The 25,990-nt window shown below is 45.3% G+C and overlaps 1 protein-coding gene across 13 annotated transcripts in view; it reads right to left on the bottom strand.

Annotated features, from left to right (window-relative positions):
• LOC137421113 (heparan sulfate glucosamine 3-O-sulfotransferase 1) overlaps window positions 1–25,990 on the bottom strand; it is a 461,391-nt gene that overhangs the window by 112,297 nt on the left and 323,104 nt on the right. For 3 of the 13 annotated variants that reach the window (XM_078771895.1, XM_078771900.1, XM_078771894.1), the window contains exon 3: window positions 15,170–15,200. The exons of 9 other annotated variants lie outside the window; for them this stretch is intronic. In XM_078771895.1, the coding sequence (XP_078628021.1) occupies window positions 15,170–15,200 (31 nt within the window). Of the gene's footprint in view, window positions 1–2,792; window positions 2,882–15,169; window positions 15,201–25,990 lie in introns of those variants that run through there. One more of the 13 variants, XM_068106843.2, reaches the window with a different exon arrangement.

The following is a 25,990-nucleotide window of genomic DNA, read 5'->3' as shown; positions in this document are numbered from 1 at the left end:
CCATTATATAGTCTAGCTCTTCCATAAGCCTCAATCTCTGAGTGCATTTATTTTACACCATTACAAATACACTACCTTAATGGACCAGTAAATACCCGTAGCCTCCAGGAACGTAAATCAGTGAAGAAAGAAGCTGAGCTGTGTAGCCTACAAAGTAATTTTTTGTGAGATCTGGGTATGTTCTGTTGACGATTTTTTTTTTTCAATCCGTATTTAATAACTTTCCGAAATATGAATTCAAGTGAAGTTATGACATAAAATAATAAATGTTACCGTCAGAGCTGCTGCATTAAGCTCTCATTCCCACTTCTTCTTCAATTACGGAAAGACTGGCTTTTAAAACACAGGCACCTATGATTAAACGGACACAAACTTTTGTTCCAATTAAATCGTTCATTAGCTTTCCAACGGTACCATTTTATTATTCTACGACAGCATGAACCACTACATTAAAGCTCGAGGTCAAGCTTCTTCTTCGCATAATGGATGGATGGAATTGTCTCCCATTTGTAAGAGTAACACTAGTTCTCTCTGGTAGCAAAAAAAGGTCTCAATACACGTTCCCTCTGGCAGGGGTCAGTCGTTAAACCACTTGAACTAGTCTCAGTGTACAGGTTAAAAATCGCAAGTAGTCTCCCCATTGCCATTGTGGGGCTGGGGGAGTGGGATTATTTTGTACCCATAACCTGCAGACTATGGGTGCCTCAAACACGTTTGCAAAATTTTGTGGAGATTACGGTTCTATACTAATCAGACATACGTGCATACATATATACACACTAGTTAACAGTCGGCCGTGGGTGGACACTTGGTCAAATCTTCCACCTGGAAGGTCACCCATTTAGAGACAGACAGTCCTTGGAGGCTGTCCGCCGGGAAAGCCAATGTGTCTTTTCTTAGGTTTCCATTGTACATACACTCCAGCAAGATCTGTTGCCTACAGCCGGTTCGTCCGTCTGAAAGGATGGGGGCCGAGTGATGACCCAGGACAAACCGCTGCGGTTTTAAACCTCCTAAGGAGGTCTTGGCGCCAATTTCCAACAGCCGTGGGTTTTGACTCGCACCATGGTTATAATGCTCCAAATCTGAACAACGCACTAGGCTGACACGCCAGTGGTGGGAAAACGGGGTTTAATGTAAGAAGCAAAGAGGGGTGAGAAGGCCAAAGAAGCAACACTTGCACAGAATCTATAATTCCCTTTTATAAGCTAAATCCCCATGTGCCCACGAGACTGACAGCTTATGTGAAATAACTTGTGGCCCAATCGCTCACATGCACCAAAGACATGGATAGTCACATAATTGAAATAAAGTGGTCGCCACATGGCAATTGTGTCAGGTGGGGATGATGGCCTCAGCGAGAGAGACGACAGGTCCAGGTACATTCAGACTTGTGGCTACAGGCCACCACAAAAGTGTGCTTCTTCCTGCATGATGCTTGGTCTGCCATCCTCAAAACTGTTCGTCCACCTCTCTCTTGGTCGCATCCCTTTCTGTCAACCAGCTCACTACATGAAACTTGAACTGCACTCTTGACTGTCAACTTTCCACTGTGGAACTGCCGAACTTCAAGCTGGAGGTTTGCCTCTACCCCTCGGCATTTTATTACCCCAGGAACATGTGTCTCTGCACACCAACTGGCTCGACGCCCATCTTATCATCACTTCCAGTGGCTTCCAAGGTTCCTCACAGCTTTGAGTCCCTGAGGTCACAAATTTCAGCGTAGCTCTTAGCTTACACATGGCCACAGCATCCTGCTTTTCGCCTTCCTTCAGGGTCGAAAGGGGGGAGGGAGAGGTATGAAGGGGGAATTCTGTGGCTTGCGGAGCTGATAAAAACTATTTATTCAAAAGCAACACAGACAGCTTACAAAGACCAACAGGCATTTTAAAGGCCATTTTCCCTGCAAGAGCGGGGGTTAGCCTTGCGGTCCCCATGACAATCTTCTCCATTTTGCCCTATTTTCTGCATCTCCCCTTGTTAACCCCCTTGCCCACATTTCTTCTTCGACTATCTTTAGCAAAGTCTTTCTCGGACTTCCCCGTCCTCTACTTCCTTCTACATTCATTTCCATTACTCTTCTCAACCAGTCACTTTCATCCTTCCTCAACACATGACCAAATCATCTCAAACTGTTTCTCTTCAAAGCATCCATCACAGGCTCTCTTCACAGCATCCATGACAGGCTCTATTCCCATCATCTTTCGCAATTCATCATTTGACTTCCTCTCTCTCAACGATACTCCACACATCCACCGAACCATTCGCATTTCCACCCTTTCCAGCCTTCGTTGCTGCTCTACGTTCATTACCCATGTCTCGCTCCCATAAATCATAACACTTCTCACACATGCAGCATACACCTTTCCCTTCAGCTTCAACGACACTCCCCTCCTCGTCAGCACGCCACTCAGTTCCCGAAACTTCTTCCATGCACATCTCACTCGAGCAACCGTTGCCGAGTCTGATCCACATTCTCCATTCAGCATGTCTCCTAGGTAACAAAATGTTTTCACACCTTCCAGCTGCACGCTGTCTCCAAGATCCAACTCAACATTTCCTCCATCTGCAGCTCCCTCTGTGGACACTTTACACTTGAATGCAGCTGCCACACTGGTTAATGACCCTCTCAAACCACTACATTTTTGATGAACCCACTCAGCACACATTGTACATTGAATGGAATTCACTCCGACACCCTTCCTGCACACAGCACACGACCACTTCCCAGTTCTTTCCACCTCACCACATGCTTTACCACTCGCCATCACCTTCGTTTTTCCGATATTCACCTTCAGACCTTTTGTCTCCATACATTCCTTCCACTTGTTCATCTTCTCCTTCAGTCGATCCATACTTTCTGCAATCAACACCAGATCATCTGCATACAACAACTCCCACGGTAAACCCTCCTTTACGTTCTGAGCCAGCACCTCCATCACAGCTACAAATAGTAGTGGACTTAGTACCGACCCCTGATGCACTCCCACCTACACCTCAAACTCACCACTGTTCCCGTCCTTCGTCCTTACAGCTGTGCGTGCTATTTTGTACATTGCCAGCTTACAAAGGAAGCAATTAAATGTATTAAGGGGGAGGAATAGTGGGAGGGCTCTGGACACATTAATGAAGGGAGAGGTCATGATTATTGGCTCTTAAACATGCTTTGACGCATGTCTTACGACTTTACACAGAAACCACACACTTGCACTAGACATTCATTAATGCGATAAATGGATTAATGTGATAACCTACGTTCGTTACATCAAAAAGAGTGGGGGTAAAAATATATTAACAGGATGCACAAAGAACAGGATGCACAAAAGAGCACGATCAACCATAGGTTGTCAACTATTGTGCAGAAATGATGGGCCAAATGGCCTCCTGCATTGAAGTTCCTTGTAAGGGAACTCGTATTGAAAAATACCATGCCTGGCAGTCTCTAACACATCATTCTCAAAAAAGGGAAAACGATCATTGCTGTACTTCTAAGTAAGCTTCAATAATGAACTTGTGTTCAGCAATATAATTTTCCTTATTGGATGATTACATTTTCAAGGCAAAATAAACATCCAACATGCTGTGTACACTTGAAAGTTGCAAACTTTTTCGAATCTGTCATTTTGAGGCTGCTAAATACTGTGGCCATTATATTTTGCCTTCCTAATTTCAGGACGAGTAAATACCAAGTGCAAATGCCAAATTTGGTGGAGATTGGCACAGCCATATTTTTATTTTTTTATTTGAATTTTAAAATGCATGCACTGCCAATAGTTACACCTTTTAAATGTTCAATTGTGATCCTATACGAATGGTTAACTTCCATTATTGCGTAGGAGAGCTTGCGTCACAATGGAAAATTAAAAAAATATTCAGGCAAAATCAACAACATAGCAGAGAGAGAGAGAGACATAGAGAGTGAGGGACAGAGACAGAGACAATGAGGGATAGAGACAGAGAGAGTGAGACAGAGATAGAGAGAGTGAGAGACAGAGATAGAGAGAGTGAGAGACAGAGAAAGAGACAGAGGGATAGACAGAGACAGAGGTGGGAGAGACAGAGAGAGGTGGGAGAGACAGAGAGAGGCGGGAGAGACAGAGAGAGGCGGGAGAGACAGAGAGAGGTGGGAGAGACAGAGAGAGGTGGGAGAGACAAAGAGAGGTGGGAGACAAAGAGAGGTGGGAGAGACAGAGAGAGGTGGGGGAGACAGAGAGAGGCGGGAGAGACAGAGAGAGGCGGGAGAGACAGAGAGAGGCGGGAGAGACAGAGAGAGGCAGGAGAGATAGAGAGAGACGGGAGAGACAGAGAGATGCGGGAGAGACAGAGACAGGCAGGAGAGACAGAGGCGGGAGATACAGAGAGAGGCGGGAGAGAGGTGGAGAGAGAGAGAGAGAGAGAGAGAGAGAGAGAGAGAGAGACTTTTTATGTCATTATGACAAAAGTACAAAAAACAATAAATGATGATTCAAAGAAGACAATCACAACAGTTGCACAACCCTTTACATGATAAAGAAACAAAATATAAGCAAACAAACAAGAAAGTATTGAGGAAATCAACTACATAGTAAATATTAACTGACCCTCAGCTATTTTGCAAAATGCATTTTTTACACACCACTGCTTCTCAATGAGTTGTAATTCAGAACCACAACAAAATTCCAGCTTAATTATTGAAACACAGAGAGATTTCAACATTTCTAAAACATCTGTACTATAAGAATCATTGCTTATCTTTGATTTTGTGGTCTTATATATCGACAACTTGGCTTGCGAAAGAAATAAATGAATTAAAATTGTTGTTGGGGAATTGAAATGCCTACTTGGGCCAAAAATAAAGGCAGGAAAAATCAAAAACAAAGGAAAACCATGCAAGTAACATTTTAAAGAGAACAAATAAAGGAGTTAACCAGTCACAGCGTACATACGCATGAGGCAAGGTTTCAGTTTGTCCACAAAATGGACATTGCTCACTTATCGCTTGCTAGAGGTGGTGAATTAGGGAATTTGCAGGTAGGATCCAATGAGCAATTCTCCATTGAAGATCCCCAACACGTTTCGGCACAGGCTGTTATTAGTATCACCCCCAAATAGGGTAAAGGGGAGGGGTATTCGGCAGGACTGCAGGCCATCTACAGGGTAAAGGGGAGAACAACGAAGGAAAAAGGATTTTTAAGCATTGCATATACAGGGTCTTTCGATTGCTCCCAGAAAAGCATAGAGAGCGGCCAAAACTAATCGGTTCCAAACTAAGAGAACCAGATAGACAAAGATTGGGGAAGGGTGGAGAAGATTCAGAGGTGGGTATGGGAGGGTTGCTTGCCCCAGCCATTTGAGGCAAAGTAGATGCGAAGCACCATTTTCAAAATGCTGTCAACTCTGCGACACAATGTAATGCCAACCGTCGAAGCCAGAGCGGTAGCACTTATCCACCTGTCATTGGAGGGGTTTCTCAAATTACACACTTTTGTTACTGGGGCATTTATAAACTGTTGAATGAGGGTGCTTTCATTCACACACTCACCAAATAAAGAGTTGTGAAATAATGGTTCGTTGAAGAACATGGATCGAACATAAGTCGAGGGGTCACGGAGACAGGTAAAGTCTTGCCATGCATTCAGTAGGCTTTGGTGAAAGGCAGGTAGCATCGATAGGTCTATCTTGGTCGAGTCCATCAGGAACAGCTCCTGTGCAAGGTCCAACATCCCCGCTTGACACAAGATGCAGCTGGTAAGCTGTCTCCAGGCAAAACAAGGTTCAATCAAGAAGTGCCATGTTGTTCGTAGGCAGAAAGCCATGATGCGGCACTTGACTGACAAGCCATTGGCCACCCTCTACAGTTGGTAAGTTTAGAATCTCTGGTCTCAGCCAATGCTTTCCGGACCAGAAGAAATGGGTGATGCATTTTTTATGTCCTCCACCAGAGGTTTGGGTGGCTGCAGGGAAAGAACCTTGTACCATAACGTAGAGGTGACCAGACTGTTGATGACTAGTACCCTACACCTTGGTAGGACAGTTGGCAGAGCAAGTTCTTCCATTTCAGTAAAAGTACCTCAATGTGTGCCAACAAGCCTTCCCAGTTATGCCTCACAAAATTTCCAGGGTCAAGGAACACCCCTAGGAACTTAACCCCATCTCTTCTCCACGAAATATTGTGCAGGGAGAGGAGGAGGGAGAGGAAATAGGGGGGCAGGTCAGGGATAAGTAGAGGGTTGAAACCACAGCGCTTCTGTTTTTGTCCAATTTATCTTGGCCGATGATGCCCTGCTGAAGAGATCCAATGCACTCATCATCAAACCAACATCTTCTGAATGTCTGATGCAGATACAGATGTCATCTGCACAAGCAATGCTTTTGAAGGGGTGGGTTCCAAAAGTAACACCAGACAAGGACTTCCGAAAGGTATTTAAGAGGGGCTCAAGGGATAGAGCATACGAAATTCCTGACAGAGGGCAGCCCTGCCCCCCCCCCCCTCTCCCAACACAAAAGGGAGGTACAAGTTCATTATTTATCTTTAAAATAGCCGATATGTTTGAATAACATAACTGTATATGTGATCGAGAGGTCAAAACCAAAACATTTTAGCACTTCAAAAAGATATGTATGAGAAAGAGTCAAAAGCTTTCTCCTGGTCGAGGAAGGTCAAGCCACAACTTTCATAATTAATTTCACAGATTTCAATGACATCTCAGACGACAGAGATATTATCCTGAATATTGCGACCAGGAACACAATAAGTCTGGTCCATGTGAATAATGTCTCCTAGTAGGGGTGAGAAACACAAGGCCAAAGACTTGGAGAAAATTTTATAGTCCGTACACAATAAGGACACTGGCCTCCAGTGTGATATACAACAACACACAACATGCATTTTAAAGGCTATTTTCCCTGCTAGAGCGGGGGTTAGCCTTGCGGTCCCCATGACAATCTTCTCCATTTTGCCCTATTTTCTGCATCTCTCCTTGTTAACCCCCTTGCCCGCATTTCTTCTTCCACCATCTTTAGCCAAGTCTTTCTCGGTCTTCCCCGTCCTCTGCTTCCTTCTACATTCATTTCCACCACTCTTCTCAACCAGTCACTTTCATCCTTCCTCAACACATGACCAAACCATCTCAACCTGTTCCTCTTCACAGCATCAATCACAGGCTCTATTCCCATCATCTTTCGCAATTCATCATTTGTCTTCCTCTCTATCAACGATACTCCGCACATCCGTCGAACCATTCGCATTTCCACCCTTTCCAACCTTCGTTGCTGCTCTACATTCATTACCCATGTCTCACTCCCATAAATCATAACACTTCTCACACATGCAGCATACACCTTTCCCTTCAGCTTCAACGACACTCCCCTCATCATCAGCACGCCACTCAGTTCCCGAAACTTCTTCCATGCACATCTCACTCGAGCAACCGTTGCCGAGTCTGATCCACCTTCTCCATTCAGCATGTCTCCGAGGTAGCAAAATGTTTTCACACCTTCCAGCTTCACGCCGCCTCCAAGATCCAACTCAACATTTCCTCCATCTGCAGCTCCCTCTGTGCACACCTTACATTTGAATGTAGCTGCCACACTGGTTAATGACCCTCTCAGACCACTACATTTTTGATGAACCCACTCAGCGCACATTGTACATTGAATGGAGTTCACTCCGACACCCTTCCTACACACAGCACAGGGCCACTTCCCAGTTCTTTCCACCTCACCACATGCTTTACCACTTGCCATCACCTTCATCTTTCCGATATTCACCTTCAGACCTTTTGTCTCCATACATTCCTTCCACGTGTTCATCTTTTCCCTCAGTCCATCCATACTTTCCGCAATCAACACCAGATCATCTGCATACAACAACTCCCACGGTAAACCCTCCTTTACGTTCTGAGCCAGCACCTCCATCACAGCTACAAATAGTAGTGGACTTAGTACCGACCCCTGATGCACTCCCACCTTCACCTCAAACTCACCACTGTTCCCGTCCTTCGTCCTTACAGCTGTGCGCGCTCTTTTGTACATTGCCATCACTACTGTGCTCAACCATTCCTCCACTCCTAACTTCCTCAATGCCCATGTCAATACTTTGCGTGGTACCCTATCGAATGCTTTCTCCAGATCAACAAACCCAAGAAACAACTTCTTCCTCTTCTCCATGTACTTCTCCTGCAACTGCCTCACAATGAAAAGCACGTCTGTCGTTCCTCTTCCTGGCATGAATCCAAACTGCATTTCGTCAATCTTCACTTTCTTCCTTATCCTCCTCTCCAACAACCTTTCCAGTACCTTCATTCCATGCTCCAATAACTTTATCGCTCGGTACGAGCCACACTCCAGAGGGTCACCTTTCCCCTTGTATAGAGGGACGAGGGTACTCAGTTCCCAATCCACTGGAATGCGGCCTTCTTTCACCACCAGATTACAGATCTCTGTCATTCTCTTCACACCCCAACTTCCTGCTGCCTTCAACATATCTCCCACAACTCCCGTCGGCCCTCCCGCTTTTCTACCCTTCATTGCTTTTATCGCTTCCTCAACTTCCTTCTCAGTTATCTTCTCTGCCGGTCCTAAAACTGGGTTACTCTCTATGTTGCCATCCCATTCATTCTCTGTATTCAACAGCATTTCCATATATCTTTTCCATCTTCCTTTAATTCCATCTGGGTCAACAACGATTTGTCCCACTTCATCCTTCAAGCAACTCACCCCCATCACATCACACCTCTCTTTCGCTATCTGCTTTGCAATCCTGAATACTGCTTTCTGACCCTCTTCCGAATCCAAGCGTTCTCCGAACATTTTCCTACATGCCTCCTGCGCCTTTGCTACCTCTTTCTTTGCAGCTTTCCTGGCTGCCTTATAACTTTCATGCTCTGCTGTTTCTGCTCCCGTACCCTTCGCCTTCTGCCACTCCTTGAACTTCTTCCTCTTCTCGTCAATCCTCTTTCCAACTTCATCATCCCACCACCATGTTTCCGAGTGCCTCGGTGGTCCTTTTGTCCATCCACATACCTCAGCAACGGCTCCCAACAGACTAGCTTTCATCGACATCCAACCACTTTCAAGCTCAACCACATCATCCTCGACCCTACTCAGCCTCTCTTTTAATGCCTCCCTTACTGTCACCTCTTTCAACCTCCACACCTTCATTCTCGGTTGGTACTTCACCCGCCGAGCTCTCCTCGCACCTTTCACCCTTACGTCGCAGACAACCAAGTGGTGCTGTGAAACAGCCGCCTCCCCCGGGATCACCTTTGTGTCCCGGAGGTGCCCCCTATCTCGCCTACGCACCATCAGGTAGTCAACGGTTGTCGTCGACCCACCTGACGTGTATGTAACAAGCTTATTATCCTCTTTCTGGAACTGAGTATTACAAATCAACAATTCAGCTCCATCAGCAAACTCCAAAATCCTTTCACCTTCTCCATTTCTCACACCATATCCGTAACCCCCATGAACTCCGTCAAAACCATCCATACTCCTTCCCACGTGTCCATTTAGGTCTCCTCCTACTACAACAACTTCCTCATCTTTCACGTTTTCCATCAGCTTCTCTATCGCACACCAGAACTCGTCCTTTTCTTCATCGCTTCGACCAACCTGCGGAGCATATCCCGAGATGACGTTCACCAAGAGCTTTCCAATCATAATTTTCACCATCATCAACCTATCACTCACTCTCGTCACACTCACCACACTGTCTACAAACTCCTCAGAAAACAGGACACCAACACCATTCACGCCCTCCAGGCACCCTTGCCACACAAACTTGTATTTCTGTCCCTGCCTACCCTTCACCATTCTCACACCGCTTCCCTTCCATCTCGTCTCTTGCACACAACATATGTCCACTCTTCTTCTGACCAATACTTCCACCACTTCTCCTGATCTCCCTGTCATTGTCCCTACATTCCATGTCCCAAACCTCAGAAACCGATCTCCACTTCGGGCTGTACCCTGCCCATATGTAGTTGTAATTGTCATGGTTCCCTTTTTGAGGCAATGTTTTTATGGCCAGATGCCCTTCCTGACGCCAACCCTCTTAGTCGTCTCTTACGACATGATACGGTGTACCTATTCTTATCCAGGGTACACACCGGGAAACGTTTAAAACATGGAAATTCTGGGGGGTGGGGGGGGGGGGGTTGGGGGGGCGGCGTCAAGGGAAAGATAAAATGAAAAGAAACCCCTTCAGCCGGCACTTAGCTTGGCGCCCCAAAGAGTACTTTCAGGAGCTTGGCGGCTGTTGAAACTGGGGTAGCCACTCATGCGGGAAGTGGTCCAAAATGGCGGTGTAGAACACCGCGCGTCGAAGACACAACAAGTGTGAGGCGAGCAGATTAGACGGCCTCCTTTCGATTCTCTACCGTCAAGTCCAATGCGGCCTTCAGCTTCCAAGAGCCCAGCAGTTGTCCAAAACCTCGTGTGGGGAAATGTGGTATCTGTCCGTCGTCTTGTCCACCGTCCACACGCGGCTCCAAGCTCCGGCGCGAGGAAGCCGTCCGCCCACATGCTTCGCCAGGCCCCGATGCTTTATACGACTTGCTTTATACGCATTGTTAAAAGAAAATAATGACAGATGTTTTCTTTCACAATCTTGCGAGATTTCCAGAACTCCTCGGCGTCAAGGGAAAGATAAAATGAAAATAAATCCCGTCAGCCGGCACTTAGCTTGGCGTCCCAAAGAGTACTTTCAGGAGCTTGGCGGCTGTTGAAACTGGGTTAGCCACTCATGCGGGAAGTGGTCCAAAATGGCGGTGTCGAACACCGCGCGTCGAAGACACAACAAGCGTGAGGCGAGCAGATTAGACGGCCTCCTTTCGATTTTCTACCGTCAAGCCCAATGCGGCCTTCAGCTTCGAAGAGCCCAGCAGTTGTCCAAAACCTCGTGTGGGTTAATCGAGATCAACATTAGTATCTTTCGTACTGTGATATGAGCAATGAATTTCCTTTTTTAGGAAGCAAAGTAAGCACGGCTCTCCTGCAGCTCAATGGAAGTTCACCCTTCTTCAAGCTCTCCAGGAAAACCAGAAGCAATTCAGGTCCAATCAAATCCCAAAATTTCTCGAAGAACTCCATTGGCAAACCATCCAGGCCAGGTGATTTCCCTCTGTCCAAGCTTTTAAGGGCAACAGGAAGTTCCTCAAGCGTGAGCGGCGACTCCACATCCGTTCTTTGGTTTGGAGTTAGCGTACTGACACCGTCAAACAAAATAGGAACAAGTTCTGCATCGACATCTGTTGCCTGGTAAAGTGTCGAGAAGAGTCTTGCATCCTTCTTAATTTATACAGGGTTAGTCATGATTGAATTATCAGGACGTTTCAAAGCAGTAATTAGGGAATGAGGAACGTTTGATTCAAAATCAAAGAAAAACCGGGTCGGAGAATCCAGTAGGTAAAGGTGCTGAAAGAGTAATCTCGTTAGCGCTCCTTGGGTTTGATTAGCAATTATATTATTAAGAAGAGACTTCTTCTCACATAGTCTTCGTTTCTGTTGGGGGGTAGGATGGGTTTTTTTAATTTGTTTGAATCTGGAGAATCTCCTTCTCCAGCTCCACTTTAATCCTGCGTTCTACTTGTGTGTTTAGAAAACAAAATTGCTGACAGAAACTTCCAATTTGGACCTTTGTGTTGTCCCACCACAATCGCTGGTCCTTAAAACTGGATTTGGAGCTTCTCAGATTGGATCGCACCCTCTCAAAGGCATTCCTAAAAGAGGGGTTATCTAATATGGAAATGTTTAGTTTCCAAAAAGAGTGGCGATTTGGAGATAACCCTGCACGGTAACTCATGGTAATGAGGTGATGGTCGGAGAAACCAGACGGGGAAATTTCAGTGGTGGGGGAGAGGTTGGTAAATGGCAAATTTATATAAAATCTATCAAGCCTGGCGAGGGCCACTTGATTATTGGCAACCTTACACCAGGTAAATTGATGGGTGCCTGGATTTTGTATCCACCAGATATCTTGAAAACCAAAATCTCTTATTATTTTAGATAACAGTCTGGCTGGTCCGGGGTGAGGTTCTGCACCATTCCGATCGCACTCAGGTGGCAGGGTGCAATTAAAATCACCGCCCATTATAATGCACTTCTGCAAGTCGAACTGCATCATGTGGAGTCGTAACCTGTCATAGAAGGTTCGTCGGGCTGTGCCCTTTGAAGGGGCGTCGACATTTATTGAAGTAAAATTAATGTCTCCATCAACAAAATCCAGTGACGCTAAGTGACCTGGGATTATTTCCTTACATGAGAGTTGGAGCGGGCAAAAATGGGGATTAATTAGAAAAGCAACTCCTGCCAGGTACAAGAAGTTGAATCGCTAAAGTAGCCTGCCTTTTTCATCATTCGATTCCAGATAGCATGAGACGATGGAGTAGAGTGGGTTTCTTGTAAGAAAGCCACATCTAGTTTCCGTTGCCTTGCAAGGTTGACCACTTGGAGCATTCCAGACTGGCTTGCACCACCACATTTATATTGAGGCTAACAAAAATAGTCATGGAGATGTAAAAAAGGTAAGAAAAGGGAAATATGCGTATCATCCTTTTCGTTCATTTTTTGCCTTAATGTATTTCTTAAGCCTACCGCATTGGGGTTCCGTGAAATTGTGGTCACTGGGTCGGTGAACAATACACCTTGCGGTTTCAATAAACCCATGTAGATCAGAAAAATGATCATTTATTTCAATATATCTTTTTCTAAAAGTCTGGTTCAGAAACTTGAGTATTTGCGATGGTAAAACGTTGGAATCGCTGTATGTAGGGAATTCCTCAATGTCGTAGGATTCCTCCTCAGACATGTCAGAAGCACTATCCGGGACACTTACAACCCCTAGCTCATGAGACACCAGAATACTCTGTGGTGTGCAGGTGTCATGGTGCCCTGTTTCTGTAGGTACGGGTTGAGGGGGAGGGAACTGGGAGGGCGGGCAGGGAACTGGGAGGTGGGGGGAGGAAAATGGGAAGGGAGGATGAGGGTTGTGGTACTGGATTTGATGAAAATGGAGTGGTGGGAGCAGACAGAGAATAGACAATGTGAAGATAAACAAAAATGGAAAAGAAAAGGCGAAAACAACGACCAAAAGGGGGTAGAAAGATCAAAGGCCGGAGCAGCTCGCACCTCACCACACATGCACAGCCGCAATCTTGCCACGCCCAACACACAAATGGCCAGCAGGGGGCGAGAGAGAGAGAGAGAGAGAGACTTTGACTTTTTATGTCCTTTTATGACAAAAGTATCAAAACACATACGGTAAACACCACAAATTGTTACAAGAAAAGGAAGTTGTACAAGCAAAAAAGATGTATATACATATATATGTGGACATTGAGCATAAGTAAAAATTACAAAAACAAACAACACCTCATCTGTAAAAAAAATAGTCGTTCACACTGCCGAAACTCAAATGGTAAAACTGCTCTAATTTTATCCGGGCCGACACTATTCCTTTAAAGCAAAAGAGCACGTTTTCATCTCTGCCACTCAATTTGATCAACCTAGTTTTATAAATTACAAGTTTAGCAATCCCACACAGAAAATTCAAGAAAGGGACCGCTGTCTTGCTCTTGGTGCTCCTTTCAATGCCATACACAAAAATTGGAACCGAAAAAAAAAACTTCAATTTATAAAATAACTGTTGGAGGAAACAAAAAAGGGGAACCAATCTCCTACATTCCACAAAAGCATGGGTCACATTTTCAGCCTCTCCACAAAATGGACAAACATTCTGTACAGAGGGATCAAACTTATTAAGTAAGTATTGGGTGACTAGGGCCTGATGAACGAATCGACAATTTAAGTCTCCGGTTCGACCTAAAGTTGGAGACCTATACATCTCTTTCCACACTGGAGATAGGAACGAACTAGCCGGAATGATCTCCTCCCACCGGTATTTTTAAAGGTTTTGTGAAACCCGGTATAATCACCTCTTGGCATATCCCATTAATAACTTTTTTTCCCATCACATGAAACACACCACAACCATCTGAATTTGAGGAGACACACTGTTGTTTTTTTGAGGTGATTTAGAGCTCGGGGAAATAGAGACGAGAGTCCACCACTTCATCTACCCCAATCCACCCGATATTTAATTCCCTGAAAGATTTAATCACAACTCTCAAAACTTTGTCCACCATTCTAGATGACCGAACCCCCACTTTTGATGCAAGAGAGCCGGTGGATAACCATCCATTTAGGGAAGGCTTCATCAGGTCTCGCACTCTGTTTATTCCATTACTGGTGAAGCAATGCATAAATGACCTGGAGGTTGAAATTTCAGGGAATGAAGGATTCAGAACCAATGGCTCATGCATATATTTTTTGGCATCGTAGGACACCTTTAATCGTTGTATTCCAAGGACTTGCCAGGCATTCAAAAGGCTCTGATGAAACTCGGGGAGCAGAGTCGTGTTGACATGCTGCAGGTCCATGAGGAAGAGCTCTCGGTCATACTTCAACCCATCTGCTTCCTGCAGCCAAGCATTTGTGAGAGGCCGCCACGGGACACACTCACCATACAATAAACGCTTTATCGTCAACATGCGGAAAGCCATTATCCGACTCGGGACATGTATCAAGCTTTGGCCACCTGCATTTCGGGGTCTGCACACCACGTCTGGTCCAAGCCAATGGTGGCCTCCCCAGAAAAACTGAGTTAGAACCCTCTGAATGCCTGTGACCAAGTATCTAGGAGGTTGGAGGGGGATAACTTTATGCCAAATAAATGGAACCACCAGGTTATTTATTATTGTCACCCTTGCCTTAAGCGATAGAAGGTGGTGCAACCATTTCCACCTAGCTAGTTTCTGCTTAATTCTTTCCAAGAAACCCTCCCAATTTTTTTGTTCATATGCTTGGACTCCTAGAAATAACCCTAAATATTTAAACCACTCTTTATTCCACTGCATTCCTCCTGGTAACACAGGCAGAGCTGAGGAAGGTGGACTGGGGCCCACCCATAAGGCAACACTTTTGTTCCAATTTACTTTTGCCGTGGAAGTGAGCTCAAACTGGGACAGACATCGAGAGACCTCACCCACATCATTTTGGCTGGAAACAGCAACACAAATGTCATCTGCATAAGCTGAAGTGACCATTTTGTAGTTTTTTGTTAAGGAGACTCCTTCCACTGAGTTGCGGAGCAAAGCTAGTAAAGGTTCGACCGAGAGACTGTAGAGCATACCTGAAAGCGGGCAGCCCTGACGGATGCCTTGCTGAAAAGGAAAAGGGCGACATAAGGTGTTGTTTACCTTCAACAGACAAGATGCATTTTAATACAACAACTTAACATAGGAAACAAAATTTTGTCCGAAACCAGCTCTCCTTAGTACAGCAAACAAAAAAGAATGGTCAACACTGTCAAAAGCTTTTTCTTGATCTAAAAGAACCAAACCAAAACCATGAGATGTAGTACGACCGAGACTGATCAAAACTCTCACCTAAAAAATGTTATCGTAAATAGAATGTTCGGGAACACAATAAGACTGATCAATATCAATCAAAAGGGGGATGACTTCCTTTAGACATATCGCGAGCGCCTTCGACAATATTTTATAGTCCGTATTTAGGAGTGACACAGGCCGCCAATTTGTGACGCCTTGCAAGTTCCCTTTTTTAGGAAGGAGACACAAAACTGACTTCCGGCAACTTAATGGCAATTCACCTTGTTCAAGGCTATCATGAAAGATGTCAAGTAGAGTAGGGCCGAGAATGTCCCAAAAGGCCTTGTAAAATTCAACTGGGAGGCCGTCAAGTCCAGGGGCTTTCCCATCTTGGATTCCTTTAAGAGCAGCAGTAAGTTCTCCAAGAGAGATGCCAGGCTCCAGTTGTTGTTGCTGGTCTTCAGACAGAGATGGGAGCAGTTCAAACATCCCGTTTCTGTTTTCCTGGTTCACCGCTCTCAAGGCAAACAGCTTTGAATAAAAGTTTCATAATTCATTCTTGATGTCACTTTGAGAAGACAAAAGCGCACCGGCAGAAGAACGCAAAGCGTGAATTTGTTGAGAGATCTTGGCTGTCTTTTCCAAATTGAAAAAGTCTTTGTTTGGTTTGTCAAGTTGGATATTGTCCATTCGCAGTCGTACAAAAGCTCCAGATGTACACTCTTTCACCATTTCAGCCAGTAGTGTTCTTTTCTCTGACAACTGCTGGACATTTTCATTGGACATTCCAGATTTCTGCTCACAATAAAGTATATTGTTTTTTAAGGCAGATATCACACCGAGTGTGTTACATGTATTATAACGGCAGTATTGCTTCTGTCTACTCATCCTAACTCTCTCTTCCTCATATGTGGTGATTTCAATCGTCACCATGCCAGTTGGCTGGGTGTGGGTACCTCTCTCACCAGCCATGGCTCCTCAGCAAAGGACTTCTGCGACTCACTGGGACTGACACAATCTGTCAATTTCCCGACCCGGATCTCAGTCAACGGAGCATCTTCTCTTCTGGACTTGGTTATGACTAACTTCCCTGAAAATGTCTGCTGCTCTTCTTCTGCTCCAATCGGCTCATCTGATCATGTGCTTGTTAAAGTGGACATCTCTCTGACCATTCTCAGGGAGCCTCCTCAGCGACGACGAGTCTGGCATTTCACTCAGGCCAACTGGCACGGTCTTCAAGCAGCCATCAATCATCTGGACTGGTCTCCCATCTCTACCACCTCTGACATCAACTCATCCTGGGAATACTTCCAAAGTAAATTGCTCTCTCTCATGCACAGATTTATCCCATCTCGTCTTCAGTTGTCATACCCTTCCTCCCGTCCATGGTACACGGAATCTTGTGGTGAGGCTGTTGCCTAGAAACAACTTGCCTTAGTCTCCTGGAAAGCAAATCCAATGGAAGGAAATCTCATTTCCTTTCACAAAGCCCGAAACAAGTGTGTGTCCAGTGTCCACCCTCAGGAGAGCCAGGAAACAATATCTCTCCATTCTCAAGACCGAACTCTCTTATCTGTCTCCCTCTTCCAAATCCTGGTGGCGTCTGGTCAAATTTGTTTCTGGTGTTTGTTCCCCCTCCATCCCCTCCCTTACCTCAAACGGCTACACAGCTGACTCCGCACGTGAAAAAGCTGAATGCCTCAACTCTGTGTTTGCCTCTAAATCTTGTGTCCCAAACCCATCCCTCTCTGTACCCACCGTACACAGTCGTACCCAGCTGCTCCTGGACATCGTGTCCTTTCCTCCTGACAAGGTGGAAAAGTTTCTGTCAACCCTCGACTCTGATTCTGCAACTGGACCTGACGGCATCAGCCCACGGGTCCTAAAATCCTGTTCTTCCGCTCTTTCACTCCCTCTCTCTGTTCTCTTCACCCTCTCTTTTGCTCAAGGTCAACTGCCATCTGCTTGGAAATCAGCCAACATCACCGCTTTGCACAAAAAAGGTGCAAAAACAGATCCTAGCAACTACAGACCAATCAGCCTTCTCCCAATTATCAGCAAAGTCATGGAATCCATCATTGCTTCGGATATGAAATCTTTCCTCTTCTCCAATGGCTTGATCTCTGATCATCAATTTGGTTTCAGACCAGGTCACTCTACTCTGGACATGCTGCTTCTGCTGTCTCAACAATGGATGGAGGTCCTCAATGCCAAACAGGAAATTAGAGCTGCCTCCCTCGACATATCGCGTGCCTTCGATACGGTCTGGCACCCCGCTCTGCTCACCAAACTCTCCTCCTTTGGTATCCATGGAAATCTCCACGCATGGCTGGCGGACTTCCTCTCTCGTCGTAGTCAACGTGTGGCCCTGAATGGGTTTCTCTCATCTCCTCTTCCTGTTCAGGCTGGAGTTCCCCAAGGCAGTGTTCTGGGCCCTGTGCTTTTTCTGGTCTTCATCAATGATCTCTCTGACTCTCTTGAAAATCCACTCTATCTCTTTGCTGATGACTCCACTCTCTGCCGCTCCATTCCTCATCCCTCAGATCGGCAGTTTGCAGCCTCCTCACTCGCTGCAGACCTGGACAAAATCACAGACTGGGCAAACAAGTGGAACATGTCTTTCAATCCTGACAAATCTCACACTCTTACGATGTCTCTCCGAAAAGACCGACTGGACAACCCTCCCATCTACTTTCTGAATAATCCTCTCCAAGAAGTTCTGTCACTCAAGCTTTTGGGTCTCACTATCTGCCATGATCTTTCCTGGGAAAACCACATTTCCAAGCTGGCCTCCAAAACCAGTCGCCAATTGGGCATCCTCCGTCGTGCGAAGTCCTTCCTTGGCACACCTGAGCTCCTCACCACATACAAGGCTTTCATTTGCAGCTCAATGGAATACTGCTCTCCCCTCTGGGCTGGTGCTCCTGCCTCACACCTAGCTCGTCTTCACGCTGTTGAAACCAAAGCGTTCAGAATCATTGGAATCTCCCGCGATGATGCTATCTCCGAGGGCCTTTCACTTACTCACCTCAGGCAGGTTTTACTCACCTCAGGCAGGTTGGTGGTCTTTCCGTCTTGTACCGACTCCTCTCCGGCCTTGCTCCCCCAGCTCTCTCTGGGCTCTGTCCCCCAAATATTCCTGCAGGTCGCACAAGATCTGCCTGCAACCCTCTTATGGTTAATCTGCCAAAATCAAGACTCTCTGCTCACCTTCACTCCTTCATTCCTCTTTTCTCCCGCCTCTGGAACAAACTCCCTCACTCTCTTCAATCCCACTCCTCCCTCCAGGTCTTTAAAACGGCTGTTCACCACCATCTCTTATCTTCCCCAATCCAAAACCTTGATCTTTTCTACCCCTGCTAATTTCAGCCCAAATCCACTTTTTTGAGGTGACTTTTGTCTTCTTTCCTGGAGGTCCTTGGTGTCCTTGCGTTTTATACCTATCCTGCCTCCCCCCAGGCCCTCTGCCTCCCACACATCTCCCGATGTCCCTGCCCTCAAATGTTGTGTTTGTGTGCTTCCTCCCCTTCTCTCCCCATCTTGTCGACCGCTCCCATTTTTATATACTTTGTTTACTTGTTTGTTTGATTTGTTTGTTTGATAAATGTTAGCTCTTTCACAAGCCTCGACTCTGTATTTATTTATAATAAATAAAAAAAAAAAAAAAACCATTTGGGATTTTGTGCAATCCCACCATTGCCTTAAATTTAGGTAGGAAAACTTTTGCATTTCACATTCTTTCCATACCATTCTGAATGCTTCTGTGAAATGCTCACTTTGTAAAAGTTTGACATTGAAAGTCCAATATGCACTTCTACAAACGTGATGAGGTAAGCCACATACATCAACGACCATGTGATGATCAGAAAAACCAGATGGCCTTATATAAGAATTCTTGAAAAGATTTACCTTATCACAGTTAACATAAATTATATCCAAACGATCCATTGTCAAAAGATTTCTTGCGGCACAAACCCACGTGTACTGCCAGATGTTAGGGTTCTGAACCTGCCACACATCCACAAGTTGAAATTTTTTAACGAGCTGTGCCAAAGGCCTTGCACTCGGTGGATGAGACTCAGGAGTATTTCTGTCAAGTTGTGGGTTGAGGGTACAGTTGTGGTCTCCCCCCAGACAAACCAACATAGACAGGTCAATAGTGCTTAAAAAACCTGCTAACTTGTGAAGAAAAGCACTTCTTGCAGAGTTAGCACTAGGGCAATATACATTAGTCATGCAAATCTTTTGATTACCACTGACAAACTCCACAAATAGGAAATGGCCCTTGCAAATTTCTCTACATTTGATCTCCAATGGCTGGAGTCTCGGATGTAACACTACTGCCACACCAGCCTTGGCATCAGTGAAAGCACTGGAGAAAAAGTGACAACCTTTAAAGATTTTACGCCACTCAACCTCAGAAGACTGATTTGCATGCGTCTCTTGTAACATCAGCACATCAATTTTTTCATTCTGAAAAAATTGAAATACCTGGAGACGACGCACACAGCTCCGACCACCGTTGATGTTTAAGGATGCTACTTTCATCTCCATTCTGTTAACAACTCATGAAGTTCCTTACCCGCTCGATTTACACATTTTCTTAGCCTCTGGAATTGAGGTTCTGACATGTTAACCTGATAAGGTTCACGAATCGTGTTCCTTGCAGTCAAAATAAAATCATCCAGATTCGGAAAGTAGTCTGATTTTTACACGTCTTTTCCTGAACGTTTCATCAAGGAACTTAATAACACTTTCTTGAGAAACCCTGGTGATGGTGTTGTCATCGCCCACCTCACTCTCTTGAGCACTTAAAGCACTAAAGAGTAGAGTAGAAGATGTTTCATCAGAGGCAAGTGCTTCATCTTGATCTGCACCTTTTCCTACTATTTGTTGAGCACTTAGTTTTGGAAACAGCAATTCTACAGGGTCAAGGACCTCCATGCTCTTTGCAGACCCTTCCAAATTTACCATATCCCCTGTGGCTCTAAGTATGTCCCCTAGCTCATCATCCCTTTCATTTTTATCTGTCAGGGAAGGGTTAATGTTATCATCACAGTCGCAAGGACTTTCCCCTTTATCTATTTTTTCCTCACTAGCAAATCCAGCTGCTAACTCGTCTGAGCGAGTTTGGTTATCAGGACAAGGACTTACCACATCCTGAGATGATCGACTATTTTCCGGGTCATACTCAATCTCGGCAAGTGGTGCAAGCGAATCTTCCTCACGTACACACACTCCCGGTACATTTCCGTTACCGCCAAGGAGTTTCCGGTGTCGGCCTCACCCTGGAGGTCCTGCGAGCCTGACACGATCTGAATCTTATTTTGTTTTTCTTTGGAATCACAGGATTCATCACTTGAACGCTTCTGACCTTTTTTCCTGGAGTCTGCTACCGATACTTCCATGTTATCGTCCGCACTGTCGTATACAGTGGACGAAATGGGAGAGGGTTCAACCACTTTCATTCCCACCTTAAGTGGAGGGGCGGGGTTAGTCACCTCACATTCTAAATCTATCACTTCCCCCCCGGTCGGGGTGGACGGGTCTGGCGTTTTGCTCGCCGCAGTAGGTGGGGTGGGTGGGTTACCCACTCGATCCACCTCCTCCCTGTCAGTGTGCGGTGAAGAGGAGTCGCTCCTCACCAATCCTCCGCTTTCCTGCGGTGTAACCGCATTGGGGCAGGCACTCTTCACATGCCCGTAAGCCCCACACCCGAAACACGTCATAGCCTCCGAGGAGGCATACATTTTGTATTCAAAGCTGTTGATTTTCACACTCAACACGAGATTGAGCGTTTTTTCATTTGCAGGCAGTATCATGTACACCACTCTCTTAAAGGACATGACATGCTTGAATCGATCGCAAACATTTCGCATCGGCACCATAAAAATCCTCGATACGACCTTACCGAACTTGCTTAATTGTTCACGTAAATCCTCATTTCTAATAAATGGCGGGATATTACTGATGGTAATCTTTACCGTAGGGGCTTGTAAATCGAACACAGAGAGGAACGTGTTTGGTTCAATGAACAAGCCTTGTTCAACTACACTCGCTACCATGTGCTCCTCGGACAAAAATACGACAAATTTCTTTTTCATACGAGAGGCAGCGCGAATACTGTGTGCACCAACGATGTTTCCAATGGCGGAAAGCACATCGTTAATTTCCACCTCGTTGGGAGGAACACAAACTAGCCCGTGTTTACGAGTTAGCGATTCGTAAGTATCAATGCGGAAACGTTCGCCAGCTAATTCTAACTCGACCAAAGACAAGTTCGTAACTGAGAACCCAGGAAACCCAATGTTTGTCGAACACCAACAAACAGATCAGCTATAGCCTAAAGCCATTGAACACAGCCACAGAGTGAAGAAAGACCTCCCCCCGGTGGCCATACCAGACCGCCGGCTTAGGACCCTCTCAACATCGGACTGTGCGCTCTCTCTCTCTCTCTCTCTCGAAGATAAAGGTACAGAAAGGATGAAAACGAAACGCCAAAGCACACAGGATGGAAAAGGAGAGGGAGGGGTAGGGCAGGAGAGGAGAAAAACACACAAAGGACTCACCACAACACAGAGCAGTTGCTCACAGCCGCCATGACGCCACACCCAAATCGCAACAGCCGGCAGGGGGGCGACAGAGAGAGAGAGAGAGAGAGAGAGAGAGAGAGGGGGGGGGGGGGGGGGGGAGAGAAGGAGAGAGAAAGAATGAGAGGTTTTGCAATTAAAACATAACATCACATTTTCCCTTTTATAACCTTTTTTCTTTCTAGGATCCAAGCCTCGTGGGGCTATTGCGATACAAATCACTCGCAAATGCACACAGACAAGTACATGAGACAACAGAGCAGACTCGGTACCATTGACGTTACCTTTATGAGATCACTTTTTTCTCTGCATTCAGTGGGGGCAATTAAGGAGGAATTTTCTCTTCTCCATGAATGCCAATCTCAGGTTCACGGAAGAGGTTACACAAATATCATGAAGACCCCAAATATACATCTTTGCCTTCCAAATAGAAGTGCGACCTTGTGTGTGTGTGTGTGTGTGTGTGTGTGTGTGTGTGTGTGTGTGTGTGTGTGTGTGTGTGTGTGTGTGTGTAAATATATATATATATATATATATATATATATATATATATATATATACACACACATACATACATACATACTTGTTTTTTGTAAAGTAAACACAGAAATAGAGTAAAAGCTCTCACTCGATCAATTTAACACACAACAAGCCTCAGTAATTCAATTTAGCAAACAGGCCATAGTGCTTGAAGGACAAAATTTGCACACAAACAAACCAGGGCACAAGACCCACCGTGTACTCGCATCCATCAGGCACAGGGAGCACGACACAACCATTTAGCTCTGAAAGCGATCACTCCCTCCCACAAACACACCTGGTTTGATAATGAAAAACAAGCAAAGCCAGGAAATCTTCGAAAGTAGAACTGATGAGTGTGTAAATATATATATATTAAGACTACAAATGTGCTCACTTTAATGCACTGTTTGTATTTTTTAAGGATGGCAATATTAAACTTAGCACTCAAATTATGGTTTCCTAAAAATGAACAACGACAAGAAATTAGGGCATCCAACCGCCCACCATCCTCACCCCTCCCACCTCCAACCAACGAATACATTTACCAAATCAACCTCAACAGTCCAAAAAGAGGATTACGACAAACCGCTAAGCATGAAACAAATACTGCACATTTTTTTTTGTTTGGCAGTAGTTGGGGCAAGAATTTGTAATTTGTCCATGTTGCTCGAAATAGCTCACCTACCTACTCTTTGCGAAGGTCTAACATCCACCAACTAATGCTGGCAGATGAGACGCCCAGGTTAACGTTCCTCTGAGGGACGGCCCAAACATTGATGAATCACCCTGCCTGTGATACAGCGATGACAGTATATAGCTGGGTCGGGATACAAACCCAGGCGAGACAGCTTTGAGGCGAGTGTGGGTACCTTGAGGCCATCCTTTCAGCTATACGTGTGTGTGTGTGTGTGTGTGTGTGTGTGTGTGTGTGTGTGTGTGTGTGTGTGTGTGTGTGTGTGTGTGTGTGTGTGTGTGTGTGTGTGTGTGTGTGTGTGTGTGTGTGTGTGTGTGTGTGTGTGTGTGTGTGTGTGTGTGTATACTCAAAGGCAAAAGTTATTGTGACACACAAACAACAAACAGAATCAGTGTTAAACTTTTACTGCCGCGAATGAAATGTTATTACATGGAAAGACAAATGTTTCAAGGTATGGTAACGATCAACAGTCCATAAGAACAGTGCACCTGGCATATGCAAATGAGCCACAACACAAGAGGGGGTTCACAAGCAAGTTCACACAGTCAGTAGCGAGTGTGTCCACCTTGTGCATTGATGCAGGCCTGGCACCTTCGCCTCATTGAGGCCACTAAACGTCGATGAAAGTCCTTGGGAAGATCATTCCATATCCGAGGAAGGATTTGGTGGAGTTCCTGCAGCGTTTTTGGCGGATTCGGATGACGTCGTAAACGTCGCTCCATTTCATCCCAGACGTGTTCAATGGGTGACAAATCAGGGGATCTTGCAGGCCAGGGTAACACATTAACATTGTTCTGATTAAGATACTGCTGTACAACTCGAGCAATGTGTGGTCTGGCATTATCGTGTTGAAACGTCACTCTAGGGCCGTTCTGTTGCAAAAACGGTAAAGCGGCCATTTGCAAAATCTCGTCTCGGTACCTCACAGCATTCAAGTTCCCCTCAATCACAATCATTGGCGTTCTTGCTGCAGCTGTTATCCCACCCCAGATCATAATGCCCCCACCTCCAAAATGATCCCCTTCCAGAACACATGGCCTGATGTAACGTTCACCTGTGCACCTGTAGACACGTGTCCTACCGTCAGCTCGGTGAAGCTGTGCCAAATGGTGTTTCTATGGATGTTGAATCGACGAGCAACATCACGCTGCGAGGTACCAGACTGAAGCATACCTATAGCTCTCCATCTGTCATTTTGCCCAAGGCGTGGTATGTCGAACTTGTTCCAGAACGATGAATAGAGGTGTTTTTCTGACTTCTGCACTTCTTAAGACTGCATTGAGTGGAAATGATAAGCGTCTGGTTGTCTGGCCTTTTAAAGTGAACATTGCTGGCCATTTTTCTCGAATATGTCATGCTTCTTGCAAATTTCGTGCAATTCGAACAACAACTGCTTGGTTGCGTTTCTTCGACCATTTTAACACACTCTTTCTCTGGTTCAAATCCAAAAATTCATTCACAAGATTACCAATGAAAAAATTCCATGTCACAATAACTTTTGCCTCTGAGTATATATATATATATATATATTAAAAAAAATATATATATATATATATTATACAGTGCATATCAAAAAAAAGGTAATCCGAATTCAAGGGGTTAATATGCAAAGGTTATTTAGTTTGAAAATTTACATGTGGTTTACCAATTATGAGGAGATCCTCAGCTTTCCATTGATGCCTTTCATGCAACTTTGCTGTCACACATGATCGAGTACATGTTCATTGAAAAGGACAAGTTCAAATCGCATACTTACAAGTTTGGCGAATCGGTGCAAGACAGTTTTGAATGGACGCATTACTTGTCGACTGCCAAGTTGATTATGTAAATTTGTTAAGCAGGTCTGGTAATCGTCGTTTGCGTCATCCTTTGTTTAAGATGGGTATTTAAGATGGGCCTACAGTGTATGGATTGAGAGACAGTCTGAGTCATTGAAAAGATGGTTCAACTTACGACTGAACAGCGGACCTTCGTGGTTACAACCTTTCACCAAACTGGAAGTTTGCAGCGAACTCGAGATGCGTTCAAGGAACGTTTCCCAGAACGGGAGCCTCCAGCAGCCAAAACCATCTGGGCGAATGTTAGAAAATACCAAGAGCATGGCACTAGCCTCAACCGCAACAATGAGAATTCTGGTAGGAGGCGCACTGGGCGATCGGAAATGAACATTGCAGCAGTAACGCAGCAAGTTTTCGAGCATCCTAGGGATACAAGCGCAAGACGAAATGGGACGGGATTGCCTTTGGCAACATTCAACCGAATCACAAGACTGGACCTCCACCAACATCCATATTGGATTCACATCCGGCATCAACTTACGCCAGGAGATTTTGCCAGGAGGCTGGCGCTTGCCAGATGGTTGATAGCACGTTGCGAAGCAGATGCCAATTTCCTGCGGTATCTCTTTATCGGCGACGAAGCTGCTTTCGCCATGGACGGCAAGGTCAATACCCATAATGTTCTTGAATATGCACTGACAGGACAACCAAAGGAATTTAATTTTGACACCAACATGAATCGACAAAAGTGGACTGTTTGGTTGGGACTTTGTGGAAGTGGTCAGGTGACCGGACCATTTTTCTTTCAAAGGATGTCAATGGTAACAGGTATCTGCAGATGATCAATGATGAAGTTTTACCACAGCTGGAAGAGAACTTTGAGCGACACGGTCGTGGTGTCTTTAGATATCTCTGGTGGGCCCAAGACGGCACCCCAGCACATCGTATTATCGCTGTCCGAGATCGACTGAGGGAACTCTTTGGAGACTGAGTCATCGCCCTCAACCATGCAATGGAATGACCGCCAAGATCACCTGA

Source organism: Myxine glutinosa, chromosome 2 (genome assembly GCF_964187855.1).
Source record: "Myxine glutinosa chromosome 2, kmMyxGlut1.1, whole genome shotgun sequence".
NCBI classification, from domain to species: Eukaryota; Metazoa; Chordata; class Myxini; order Myxiniformes; family Myxinidae; genus Myxine; species Myxine glutinosa.
This window is presented reverse-complemented; position numbering and strand designations above follow the sequence as displayed.